Consider the following 14,739-nt stretch of genomic DNA (forward strand, 5'->3'; position numbering starts at 1 on the left):
ACGTTCCAAGAAACTTGATACTACTGCAAATCTATGATTTTCGCAAATTGCTCCCATTCCTTTTGACGTAACGAAATATTTCTTTTGGCTTTTCCTTGCTCTTTATTCCTTCTAAAGGCGGCTACAAAATCAATTTTTGCTCGATTGTACAATCACTTTTATACATATTTTATTTCGTTCATAATGTTGTTTATCCAACCTTATATTTGATTAAAACTTTGATTTGGCAACGAATCAAAATCTTTAGCAAAAATACGAGTATTTCCTGATAAGGAGATTCTGTACTACTTTGGATCTTTGACATCATGTACTAATCTAATATCCTTTTCCAAAATCCAATCGGTTTCCTTACCGAAATGTTTAAAAATCGGTCAAACATGAAATCATACACAGACAGATAAATCACATTTGTTTTAATGATATTTGTATCGATTTCATTTGACGCATTTAAGTTTTCAAAACAAATATTTATTTCACTTTCATAAATTAAACGCCCATGTATGCTCCATGAGCATTTATAATATTAGAGTCGCGGCACACCTAAGCGGGAGGCGATGGCGCGAGGCGCGCCAGTGATCCAGAACACGCGATGGGTGAGTGCACCGCTGCTATGCGATATCGGCACATACGACATAATATACTAATATTGAGAAGACTCTTCATCAGGTCGTAGTCCACCTAGTCTTCCCGGGAAGTTCCTGGATGCGGGCAAAGCAGGATCTGTCGTTGCGGAAAACTTTTGTCCTTCAGTAGAGGTCATCGCGTCATTTCGCTGAAAAGAACGAACGAGAAGCCTATGCAATGAGAAGAAACGTAACGCATCAAAGATGACGTAGCCTGACAGATTAGCTAGCTGAAGTGGCAATGGGCAGGACACATATCACAAAGAACTGACAGAAAATGGCGCAGCAAGGTTCGGAACGGAGGCAAGTGCAGCGTGTGACGGCTACTGACAAAATTGATTGATGTAGAATTACCTAATTTATTAAAGAAATTTTAAAACTAAAAAAAATCCTCATGTGGAATTTAAACCCAAGCGACTGCTCTGACCGCTATAATATGTTTGATGTTTTGTCGACTGTACTAATCTACTCATTGAAACTCCTTCGAGTAAAAACTGAACAAAAAAAAATACACAATAAAATAATCTTGCTAAAAAACTAGAGTCCCAGAGGATTACCCTTGGTAAACTCAGCACACTGAATCTTCGTCTAGTGTGCATGCTCTCTTCAACAGAGCTGATAGCTTTTGCGATGTTAACATGCGAGCGCCGGTATACCGATGCAAAGTTCGCTAACTAACTAGAAACAGAACTGGAAAACTGCGTCGGTTTTTCGAATGGTAACAAGTATATTTTCCAAAAAGTTTTAGTGTGAATTCGAGTACTGTTTTGATGGTAGTTTGTAACCAACATATTTTTAGTATGAGTTTTTATTTCAATTTTTCGCCGCTTGGTCACGGAAAGGGCAAAGGTCGGCCCACTGTGCGGCTCACTCATTTTTATTTCCATGCATTAGAAAATTAAAACCACTGTCCACATGGGTCTAATCCTAATTAAAAATCTTGTGTCAATTGGTGGCGCATAAATTGGTTAGATAAATTATCAGGCCTAGTGGTTGTTGCGCAAATAATTTAATAGTTGCTACTAGTTATGGTCTTGTAAAAGCTCTTTAAGAATTTGAATTGATCAATCCAAAACACTAACCGTGACTCTAGCATTACGTCCAGATAAGTGGCATAAAGTAATACCTATTTATCTCAGAATATGACAGCCTAACCGGCACCACGGTCATTTGTCAACCAAAAATTATTTTTAAATATGGCTCATTCTCCTTCGCCGCCATTAATGCGCCACGCCTCCACACGCCCTTCTCACGCGACAAAAGAGAACGAAGTTAATTCTCAGAAAATTCGCCCTTCAGAGAAATTCTAACATTTCCAACTTCTGCGAAACTGGGTGTTCCTTTTAAACGCGTATTAGTAACATTTAGAACGTCCACGGCACGCTTGTTTGGGCTTCAAAGCGCATACTTTATTTCTAAGATATTAAATCAGCTGGAAACGATGCAAAATGCTGAAGGGAATTCCCTGGAGGTATTCTGCCACTTTCCTTTCACCTAAGAGGACGTTCATGCGTATGCGAAAACGGTTACGTCAAAGCTGATGTGCTCATACAATATTCTGTCTAAAAATGTGCCGTCTTTTGTTTCTGATCTTATTTCTTTCAAACGACAGCGGCATACTTTACTGTAAAAGTTGTGATTTGTTGTTTGGCTAGTTTTTATAAGGGTCTTAAAATCGGCTGTCTGAAAGAATCAGTCCATATTTAGGCATAGTGACGTACAAGTAGACTGTTGACAATGTATGAGTTTATAACAAAAAGTAAATAGTTAAATACAAACTTTACTGACTCACACTCCTAAAAAATACAATTTAAAAAAATCCTTTAAGCCGAGACGGAGTGCCCTTTCGACTCTGTTTTAGTTTAGTCAGCAACTTTACTAGAATTATTTTTAACTGAAAAGAGCTGAATCGTATTTTCTTACTTTTGTAGAAAATTAATCAAAAAGTAATATTTTAAAACTAGTTATCTTCTAAATATACAGGGTGTCCCAGAATGGGTGAATCAAACTGCTAGGGGAGGTAGCTCTACTAATATACTATCCCTAAAAAATATGAAAAAAAAATTTTGAGTTCGATTTTTTTAAAATAAAGTCCTCTAAACTGGAAATCTAGTCATTATTTTCAAAAGTTTGACACCCTGTATAAAAGGCGAAACTGACTAACTTAGTGACATAATATCAACGCACAGTCTAAACGACTAAACGTAGGCACTTGAAATTTGGAAGGGACGTAGCTTAGGTACCGTAGAGGTGCACTAAGAAAGGAATTCCCGAAATTCCCACAGGAACGGGAGTTAGCGGGAAAAAACATTTGTATGAAAAAATCTAAACCGCGTAAGATAGATGAAGATGAAGTCGCGGGCGGCCGCTAGTCTTCTAAGTATATTGGAAAGTCCATAACGTGGACTCGTGACTATTGTGACCCAGCTCTATTGTTCCACCCGGATCTATGTGGAATACTTCTGTTTCACATAGTAGACATTATGAGTATATGAATTTTGGCTTATTTAATATTATTTAAAAGTTGAATATACAATTAACAACGCTCTTACTTCTCGTCGTACGAAGACGAGTTTTTAAGTTAGTTGGAAGGTTGAAACTTAACATTAGAATAAATTAATATTGCAAGTTACTCGGGACATTTATTTAAGTTTAAATTACAGATAATTTTAATCTTGTTTAAAAATTAAATTCACTTTTCAAAATACAGTAGATAAGTAAATAATGTTTTAAGTAGGTACTTACTCCTCAAACATGATTATAGAAAAATAAACACTCGAGTGTTATACTACTCGTATATTATTATGATATTTATTTTCAACCCAATGTTTGCTTTATTCGAGAATAACGCGAATATGCATAAATAACTAGGCGTTTATGTTAATAGTATACGAACAGTGTTGCCGAACTTTAAAGTAAAAAAAATATCGATGTAATATTTAGGCAATAATATGCCTAATTGTGAGGCTTTATTTATAATGTTTTATTGTTAAAGAATCAAACATAATTTAAGTTTTTTCAAAAGATAAAATAATTTTTAAATTGTTAAATTATAATCAAGAGTCATAAGTGTACTGTGTAGTATTTTGAAACAAAACCCAAATAAGTAGAGATAAAATCCTTTAATTGATTAATAAACTGAAATATTATTTACTTTACAAAACATTAGATGTACCTATTTACAGTTAAAATATGATTTCATACCTATCCACAGACAAATTCCTATAAATTACTACAATTTCATAAAGCTGAATTGTACAAAACCAGATGTTGTACAACACACATACAACACGCAAATTTATCGATATCTTCGCAGCTCTACCACTGGTTTTCTATTACAGTGACGTTATGATTCCCGTGAAGTTTCGGCATAGGTAAGCAACATGTAAACTATTCTCATCTGTTAAATTAACTGAGTTTCCCTGTATTATGGAGAACGTAGGCCGTCGGAGCTTAATGCTTTGTTTGCGAGTAAACACAAATTGTAACTCGAGTTATGTTGAAAATTTGGCAGCTATTTTTGTCTTATTACTGTTGTATGACATTGTTTGTCGACGAGTAGTGATGGGGTACATAAGTTTAAAATATGAACTAGAAATATACATTATACATATATAATTAAAATACATTTTATAGATAGTGCAGACGCTACGGCTTATCAATATAAAATGCTACGAAATAAACGGGATAAGCTTAATAAAACCGTTTAAAAATGCACATTATATTTGTTACTTTCCCTTTACAACCTTTTGAAGCTGTGACATCATAAAATATGAGAGTAACGACATTTCTTTCAAAAATTAAAATCTGCCACTTTTGTTTCATATTTTTACAGCCATACTAAAACATGTTTTCAGTGTATCTTTTATGTTTGTTTCTATGAGTGAACCGAGATTACAAAAAAAAGGCGTATACTTTGTCTTCTATTATAATTACCTTCTATCATAAGGCCGAAAGACGTCCACTGCTGGACAAAGGACATAAATCCTTGGGGGAGGCCTTTGTCCAGCAGTGGACGTCTTTCGGCTGAAACGAAGGAACGAACGAACGAATAAGACCAATTCAGACTGTTGTCAACTATCCAACCTTCCGTCAGTGGCCAATGAAGGACGAATTCGTAGTTTGTAATAAAAAGGGAGAATGAATAAATAGAATCATAAATAATGTTCATATGAAATACAGCATCACACAAATCTTCCCGACATCCATATCTGTTACATCGAGCAACATCTTTTTGTTTCTTTATTTTTGACCAGCACACGTCTTATTGGGCCAACATATGCGTGATAAACGAGTAGTAACTGCCTCTAGGGGCCATAAATACCGCCTTAGTCTGCCAACTTAGCCAATATCGAACTACACAGCTGCGTTCAAACCTTTGCGAACTTGGACAATGGTTTGAGATTGTACAGACAGCTAAACGCCATGGTATCTTATGTGGTTATCATAGGTGATATTTTGCAACTAAATGTTTAGTTTTATGCGCTAAACATTTAGTTGACTGTATCTATGACAATTTTAATCATTGTTTATAATAACTTTTAGCTGAGTACCTATTCTGTTTTGCTGTAGAGTGTCTAAAGAAGTTCACAGTAAATTAAATGACCATTTTATTAGTATTTGAAGCTAGAGCTTGGGTAGACCCAGGTAAATTAATTTCATGAGCTCTAAATTTTATTGCTATGATATTTAATGGTCGGTATCTCTCTCCGAGAACGAATAAGAATTAAAAGAAGATTAAAAAAAAAACTATGTTTTTTTTTTAAATCATAATTAGGTAATCGACTAACAACAATAACAAACCAAATTGAAATTGAATTAATTTAAATAAACCCAAAAGATGGCATCCTGTCATTCAAGAAATCCCCATTGAAATCCATATTCCATAAAAAGGACGTCCATTTTTTCCCAAATTAGAATGGTTTCCGGGAATGTTTTCCAATTTGTCTCTTCATAAGAACCTTCTTTAACAATCTTCAAATTGAAGTAACAAAAAAATTCGCCGAATTGGCCCTACCGTTCTCGAGATAAATATGAATGGTAATGAGTTACTTATAACTCATAATACCATTCATATCTATCTTACACAAAAACATTTTTGTTAAATAGCGTTATATCTCAAATTAAATATCTGAAATTTTATCAAAAACGTCCAAATCGACTACGTCTGGCAACTTGGCCAATACCAAAGTACAGCTGCTCCATTCGCAGCTTGTCGCAAAGTTGGACAATAGTTCTCGAATATTGGACAGACATTGTAATCACTGCGACTTGGTGCTTTATGGCTTTTAGACGACGAAAGCGAATTTTGAAGTGAATGGAAGTTCCTGTGCTTTTAGCTTATGAGAGAAACATAAATGATTCTACAGAATATTGGTCCAAGCGACGTCTTTGGCTATGAGACCAAATCTATGGACAACAAAAGGTATAGCAAATAATCACCCAGCACCGACGCCAAAATCATTATTTATCTACTGAAATCTATTTAAGGCAAATCAAAATCCCTTACTTAAAAGTAATTTCATATGAGGGCCTAAATACGGCTTCTGGTCTGAAGAATACTGATTATAAAGAAAACTTTATTTTATATAGGTACCATACAAACAGAAATAGTCCTACAGTTATTCAAGCTCTTTGCTCTCCCAGAAAAGGGATATCTCGAAAATAACTCCACTAAATCAGTTTCTACTAAATCCCGAGGCGTAGCCATTCTGCCAAACATCTCCAAATAAAACCGCATAGACCCCAGTAAGCTGTCTAAGGCCCAGTTTTTTGATTCTTAGTTAAAATAACTAATTGTTAAATTTTGCTACTAATGGTTAAATATTAACAAAATGTAAACTAATAGTTAAAAAATGTACTAAAAGTCATGCTAACCATTGCTCGAAAAACATTTTTTTCTGATATTTAACCACTTGTCATTTGACATCTGTCAAATTTGACCATTGGTTATTTTAACTACGAATCAAAAAACCGGGCCTAACCCACGGCATATAAAACAATCGACACTGCGAAATAGAATCGAATGATCGGTAATGGTTGCCATGGACCTTATATGCAGAGGTTCCCAAACTGGAAATACGACCTTATAAAACTCCACTACATAACAGATAAACATACCTACTTACATAAGTATAGGTAGGTACCTAATATAAAGGCACTATTAGCCACATAACTTCTAGCATAACTCACCTGCAATCACAGCTCCCGTTATACTCTGAGGTCCAAGTTTCCACCAAAATTTAGAGGAGAGGAGATGAGTTCGAATTACCAATCAGATTTGGTTCCTTCCACGTCATCTCTCCGCTTGAATTCGGTTAGGATACCTGATTGGTAATTTAAACACCATCTTCATCTCCACGTTGCAAGTTGATGGAAACTGCGCCTGATACTGACATTAACAGGTCACCAAAAAGGTTTATTACCGTTTCTGAAAAATTAAATAACATGTTAGGTCCTACCAAGTTGACCATTTGGTCTTTTCTGGAGTTTGATCCTTACAGTTTGAGAACTTGTTTCCTAATGTATAATTCATGTTAGTCGCCCTCAGACGTCCGTTAGTGGCCTAAAAGGGACTCAAATTGACCGTGAATCGACACTTGTCTACCTTCTATTTGCAATATTGAAACCCGATATTAATTATGGATGACAGATCTTTCTCAGATGAAGCCTACAAAAATAATTTCCGATGGGATAAAATGTTGAGGATTTGCAATATTTCTTTTCAAGGATTTAGAGTAGGTAAGATTAAAATCCAATTATGTTTATAGATTCTGTAATGTAACAGTAAAATTTTGGATAATCGTGATTATTTTATTAAGTTAGTTTCCATAAAGTTTTATAACCTGGTAAATAATCATTATTTTACTTTTTCTCTTGAAACTGTTGTACAATATCAGTAAGTACTCTTCATAATTTTCATTAGTTACTACTAAACTTTACCTTTAAATTCGTCTCATTGTGAGATAATTTCTGCATTTTCTTCCTTCAACTGAAATCAAAGGCAATTTGAACAGTTCATGCGAAATGTTAAAGAGGATATTTTTAAAAGGGAATAACTTAAGTCGGAACAAAAAGTCGGATCTGATACTGATCCTCTTAGTTAACAATGGTACACGAACCAATAAATCCACCGAGATAAGAAAGATTTGCCAATGTTCATTTACTTCTTAGATAAATAGGGAGTTTAGTCACAATTTGCAAGGATGAGGGAAGGGAGATTAGGACGGGGAGCACGGATTAAACAAAGTTGAAGCCATTTGTCCTGAGACACTCCATGAGAGAGGACCAATTTAAGGACATTATGGAAATGTAAAATAAGTTGTGTAACTCTTCCATAATAAGTAAGTATTTCAGAAATCTGGTTAATCTGCCAATAAATAAACTGAAATTGAAATCTTTGTTTTGCTTATCAAACCGCCAACTTTTTACTTAGCAGAATGGGTAAAGAACGATCGCATAGTAAACTTCTTCACCTCGTTAGGTAAGAAATTAGGAGCGTATTATGCTGTTATTTTAATTATTTAAGTACCAGCGAGAGCATAAAATTTATAAATTCAGAAATGTTTACGAACCTGTCGCGTCCAAAAATCCTCCTCTTCCTCCTAATTAATTAATAAGTACCTACCTATAATAGTTCCTTAACCTAATAATATGCATTACGAGTATTATTACAAAGAGAATACATTGAAATATGGTATGTATCGAGGCTTAATACTTACCCAAGGGTTACAAGCCTTAGAGGGTTGAGCAAACTCCGTTAATGGATAAACAAACCTCTTGCTTACGTTCGTTGGTAGCTATGATAACACCTGAGACCGTAATAATAATGTTCCAGCAACCTACAATAGTAACTATGACTAGTCTTCTTAGTCTTGAAAATAGGACAAAATTATCATCAGTCCACCATGTTTCACTCAGAAAGGTTGATTCTGGAAGTCTTTTTAAAATTTTATTTTCAAGAAAGATTTCTTGTTTAGTCCGATCCGATGATGCTGCTAGCAAAAGTCCTTTCTAGACAGCCTAGTGTTTGACACAAAGGATTATTATTATAATTATGAGACAAATGAAAAAGCAGTTTATAAATAAAGAAAGAAAGATACTAACGCGTAACGGAGACGCAACCAAAAGTCTAAGACCAAGACCTTTCTTTTCAACTTTTCCGTCTTCTTGATCAAAAACATCTCTAGAAAAATAGATAGACAAATTAAATAAGAAAATACGTAAACAAATAGAGTTGGTAATATTTCATAAACAATTTATGAGACTGAAATGTCACAAACAGTGATGAAATAGCAATCAGCTCTTGTCCTCGAGCCCGCAATAAAAACAAAAATTTGCGATCCTTAAAAGCATTTTTTTCCTATAATAAAGCAAGCCTATTGTATTTAGCTTTTACAAACAATCTGTGAAAACACGGTGGGTTAAAGAGTTACAGCCATGGCGACAATTCACATTTTTATAGCTATTGTTACGCTGTCGAGATACGGTAATTTGGCAATTCTTGAGCAAATATTGTTTTATGGCCACAATGTTTTTAGGGTTCCGTAGCCAAATGGCAAAAAACGGAACCCTTATAGATTCGTCATGTCTGTCTGTCTGTCCGTCCGTCTGTCCGTCCGTATGTCACAGCCATTTTTTTTCGAAACTATAAGAGCTATACTGTTGAAACTTGGTAAGTAGATGTATTCTGTGAACCGCATTAAGATTTTGATGCAAAAAAAAAATAATAATAAATATTGGGGGTTTCCCATACTTAGAACTGAAACTCAAAAATGTTTTTTTCATCAAACACATACGTGTGGGGTATCTATGGATAGGTCTTCAAAAATGATATCGAGGTTTCTAAAATACTTTTTTTCTAAACCGAATAGTTTGCGTGACAGGCGCTTCCAAAGTGGAAAAAAGTTGCCCCCCCCCCCCCCCCCCCCTCTATAAGAAAATGAAAAATCTAAAAAAACATATGATGTATATTTTGATTTTTGATTTTGAATTTCATAAATCAATGGTACGGAACCCTTTGTGCGTGAGTCCGACACGCCCTTGGCCGGTTTTTAACAGATCGGATACTAAGCAAATGGTTCATCCTGTTTCAATGATTCAAAATTACTAACGATTTATGTATCTGTTCCTGTTATCAAGTACATATTCTATTAATTAATTCGATTGTACATACATTCTTATTAGCATGGTATCATCAAAAGAACATAAAACACAACACTCATAGAATAGAAGTTCCGTGTCATTACATTCGGGCTCAGAACGGTCCCCCATCTAACTCCTGTTCTTTTCTTGCTTTATGTGGCGTACAAGAAAGATTATCTGTCTATCCTTACGAAAATGGAAATTGCATTACTTAGCACTGCAAAAAAACCTCCCAAGTGGCAACACTTAGTGAAATATTATGATGCTGGTGCACTTACATTTAAATTACTTTGTACGTTATAAATCCTGCGCAACAGCCCTCAGGCTGTTAAAGCATGGTGTAAAGTACAATCCGCGTCTCTAGTTTATGGTTATTGCTATAAGATGCCATCATCATGCCTCGCTATGGTGACGACTACCATGAAAACTGTTATTCCTTGAAAGCTTGCCACAATGAAATTATTACTACCACATTAAATTGTGCCAAAGGCGTTATGTGGATTTATGTCATGAAGCAGGCAAGTGGCAATCAGGATCATTACTACGCATTTTACAGGCTTGACTCTTGCTTGCAGTAATACACTAGAATTCCTTTTCCATTTTCTACTAATTTCTACAAGATTTTCTACAAATTTTACTCCCATACATCAACGGCTGTGATTGAGGAAGACAGCTAGTTTTCAGCTAAAGCGTCTACAAGAAAGGAGGCTATACTCTCGCCATGTGACTGATAACTCTCTTTAAAAAAAGTTTACAGAGTAGGTACCTACTATGAGAAAGGTTTAGGATTTGACGAAAGTGAGGCACATTCCATCAAATAGCAGACTTTTTGGCATGTCTGTGAGACACTTCCATCCTCTTTCATCATATAGATTTCCCTTGCCATTTTCTTTAAAAAAAAACTAATATTGTCCACGGAGAACATAATATTCACGGTTGAGTTTGAGAAAGATGAAAAAGATTTATGCATGTCCTTGCGAGAAAGGGCGTAGACTCTCGCTCCTTGACTGCTTCCTTTACCATTTTAAGCATTGTAAAAATACAAATCAACAAACCATATTCATACTTATTCTTTTGTCCACAGAGAACACATTCACGGTGGTGGTCGAGAAAGACGGACGAGGTCTTGGCATGTCAGTCTGCGGGGGAGGGGGTCTCGTGCGCATACGCCGGCTGTATCCACCTCAGCCGGCGTGGCGGACCGGCATGCTGGCTCCGAGAGACCTGCTGCTGTCTGCCAATGGAGTACCCTTGGCTGGACTGAGCACTTACGTGAGTGTTTGTTATTTACTTAGGTATATTGTGAAGTACCTGGATACGGGCAACGTAAGACCATTCGTTGTGGAAATCCTTGGAAGAGCCTTTGTCTTGTGTTTTTTAAAGCGATTATAAAGTAATAAATTCTTTATTGTGTATGAACAAAGGTTATAAGGATTCTTATAAATAGGTTACAGGCATCTCTTAGTTCTACCTTTTCAGGCGTATACACTATACATTATACCTAGTGTACATGTTTACAAGTAAATAGAGCTTTCCTTTTAGATCAAACTCTTACAATAGTTTCGAAGTTAGGATGGTTTTTAAAATCTTGCATACTATAGTCTCGTAAATAACTATTTCTAGGAAAAGATTTTCTTAGTCTTATTCTGAAACTAGTAAGTAAGGTAGTTTAGTTAGTAGAACTAAAATAATTCAGAAAACTGGAGAATATTCTACTTGTAATATATTTAGGTAGGTACGTTGAATGAATACGCCATTCATTAATTTGCAATTTTAATAAGCACAACAAAATCTTGCCAGAAACGTAGCCAATTTCAGAATTTTATATGTACAATGACTGTGGCGGTGAAGAAAGGAATATCACCTTTGCGTGACTAACTCTTTGTAAGTCAGAAGAAGGTTGCAGTCAGCGATCAATAATTACAAAGTCGAGCTCATATTGATCCTCAATTGTAATACCATACATGTACTTACTCAGGAATCAATGACTCTACATCGTGGCATATTTATAGACATAATATTAAAGACTATTTTGCACTAAAAAAAAATATGGTCTGAAGTGCTGTTGATTGGATTGAATGAAATAAATATCCGTTAGTGACATAAGTTAGAGGTAGGAAACAAACTTGTTTATTACAAAGAAAAAACATTCGTTTCGTGTTTTACATGACAAGAAAATAAAGCAGGAAATATATGAAATACAACAATATAACAATAAATCGTTGGTAACGGTTCTCGTGTTGCTAATAACTCAACTAGTGAATTTATAGACTTAAACAAACATTAAATGAAACGAACAAATAATGTGACAATACAAACTGTCTTTAAAACAATGTGCTTTATCGCGTGAGTTTATTGATAGGTATAAAATAAGAGAATAATAGCTCATTTTGTCGACTTTGTGAGCTCAAAACGCCATTTTAATTTAAGACCTCACGAACCCAAATTCTCCGCCGTTAACCAATTTAGACCATTCGTATTCGCGATCAAACTTCAAGTTGGGCTTTTGTTCTGTATTTCCCCCGAAGAGGCTTTTGTAAAAATCAAGGCCGATCTGTCCCCGTGTTTTTACGTGCGTGGTGTACAAACTGTCTTAGGTCAGGTTTCCACCAAAGCGTAGAGGAGAGAAATTATGTTTAAATAACCAATCAGATTTCGTTATTTCAACATCTCCTTTCCTCTCTGCTTTGCTGGAAACCGAGCCTTATACAGTCACGAGCGAAAGTGCAAATGACGCTTTGAGAATTTACCAAAGGCAAAGTCAAATGTGAAACAAGACCGCATCGACCCAGCTATATTTACTTGATTGTGTTTTTTATTTTGTAGCCCGCGTGATTGCTTGTCGCGTCGTTACCTTTGTCTGAGACCTCACTTTTATACACAACTGTACTTACATTTTATGTAACGCTAGCGGTGGGCGTTTTACAGTTTATTACGGTCCTCGCGTCAGAGTTTTCATAAAAACTTTTTACGTTTACAACCTAGCCTCGGACCCGGCGAAGTGCTATGACAACAAATAGCATTTTTAACATGACATAATGCTCATTTTTGTTAGACACAACATGGCGCTTCATGATAACATTGTTTCAGCAGGTAGGGTAAAAGGTCAAGTGAGGTATTTTTCGTTTAGCAACGCCCTTGAACAATAAATTAGTTTTTCTTGTTTAAAAACCCAGTGAATATGAAATGAAATTTCGATTTGGTTAGATAAAATCTGGGTATTGTGTGAAGGAACCATTCGTACGGTCATTGTAAGTCCGATGTGGCTGTTATCACGCTATTGAGAATCTAAAATCGAAAGCGTTACGTTATTATGCGTTTTTTGACCTCTGCTTCAAAGTAATTGGGCAGAACAGTGCGTTACTTTTTAGTGCTATTGCAAAAAATACGATTCATATGACGCTGCAGGCGAATCACAAAAGGTCGTAAATCCTGAATCATTTAACAGCATCAACAAAATACTTCCCAAACAGGCTGGGAATTCAATATTTATAATAAATAAATGGGCCATTACTCCAATTTGGTTTGGGGAAATTCCATTATTTCCCGTATAATTTCCCTTTGCGAGGCGCGCCGTGTACATTCAAAACTACGGGTCTACTCTGCTGTGTGGTTCCTGTATTTTCTTCTCTGTCTATCGCTTTCGCACCTAAATGAATCTTGGGTCGAATGAGAGAGACCGATAGAATAGAAAATAGGGACTTCGACTTTGATAGTAGAGTCCCTGGTTCGAGTTGTTTGAAGCAAATTGGCTTTGTTCGGTATTGTTCGAGCAAATACAAATACCATCAGCTGGGGACCGATATTTTTATCAATTAACATTTTAATAAGGGAATTTTAATAACGCGCACGAACTGTAAGTGTGATGTGAAAATTAATCCATTGTTTAGTCTGCTAGATATCTGAGTACAATGTATTTGCAATTGAAAATTGACAAAACCAAGTTGGTAGAATATCAAGTGTATTCGCATGGTTTTAGAGGACGTTATCTCTGTTATTCTCATGATGTTTACTGTCCGAAACTACCAAAACCAATCTAAGTTCCATCCGTCGCAAACAACACGCGGAGTTGGCAAATATTCGCAATATCGCGCCGATCTCGATCCAATAAAGTTACCTACACTCCAGACGCAAGATTAATAGACGCGTCTTCGGTATACCAAAAAAATTGTAGGTTTCTTTTGAGCCTTTCTTGAAATAAACACGTAGGGCTGCCGCAAGTTTTACAAGACCATGTTTTGGTTGCCGGTAAGAGGTTTGGCGTACTACCGCATATTTATTTAAATACTACCACATAATATTTACCTGCATTAACATGAATAAGCTAATTTTATCAAAAGTAAAAGGATGCGCACACCGTGAGAAAACAGTCTTTTTTTCCACTGAAGAGTGGGCATTAAATGCAACATTATTTTTTGTTAATAATCTTTCATGTTAACTGTTTAGAAATCAGTGAAGTTTATTTAGTCAAATAAATGAAAAGCTAAGCGACGTCCAAAGTGATTATAATAGTAAAGTATGTTGACAAAATAATATTTACAACACTGCCAAACCTGAATCAACACTTGACATAGATTAATAGACGCCTTTGACATAAAGTAAAAAATACTAAAAATAAGAACGTTGAAAGTCTGAGAGTCTCTAGGGCTGTGACAACGATTGGATTTTTCCATAGAGCCTTAATCTAGACACTATTTTTAAAATATTTAGTCATCATCATCATCATCTCAGCCATAGGACGTCCACTGCTGAACATAGGCCAATGCTTTTCATGTTGCCCGGTTGGTAGCGGCCTGCGTCCAGCGTCAAAATGTTTAGTACCTACCTTTTATCTTTTACTATATCTACTCTACCGAGTGTAATGTGCCCATTATTGTCGTTATTTCCTCTAAATCAGTGAGCCCAATATTCGATTAGATGGACCTTTCATCTATCGATATCAAACATCGAATGTTCATGAGCCACCGCCACA

General features: G+C 35.6%; 1 protein-coding gene across 1 annotated transcript in view; it reads left to right on the forward strand.

Annotated features, from left to right (window-relative positions):
- Window positions 1-14,739, forward strand: part of LOC135072826 (uncharacterized) — a 112,464-nt gene that overhangs the window by 78,168 nt on the left and 19,557 nt on the right. The window contains exon 4 of the mRNA XM_063966865.1: window positions 10,852-11,039. Coding sequence (XP_063822935.1) covers window positions 10,852-11,039 — 188 coding nt within the window. The remainder of the gene's footprint in view (window positions 1-10,851; window positions 11,040-14,739) is intronic.

Source organism: Ostrinia nubilalis, chromosome 6, assembly GCF_963855985.1.
Source record: "Ostrinia nubilalis chromosome 6, ilOstNubi1.1, whole genome shotgun sequence".
Classification (NCBI taxonomy): Eukaryota; Metazoa; Arthropoda; class Insecta; order Lepidoptera; family Crambidae; genus Ostrinia; species Ostrinia nubilalis.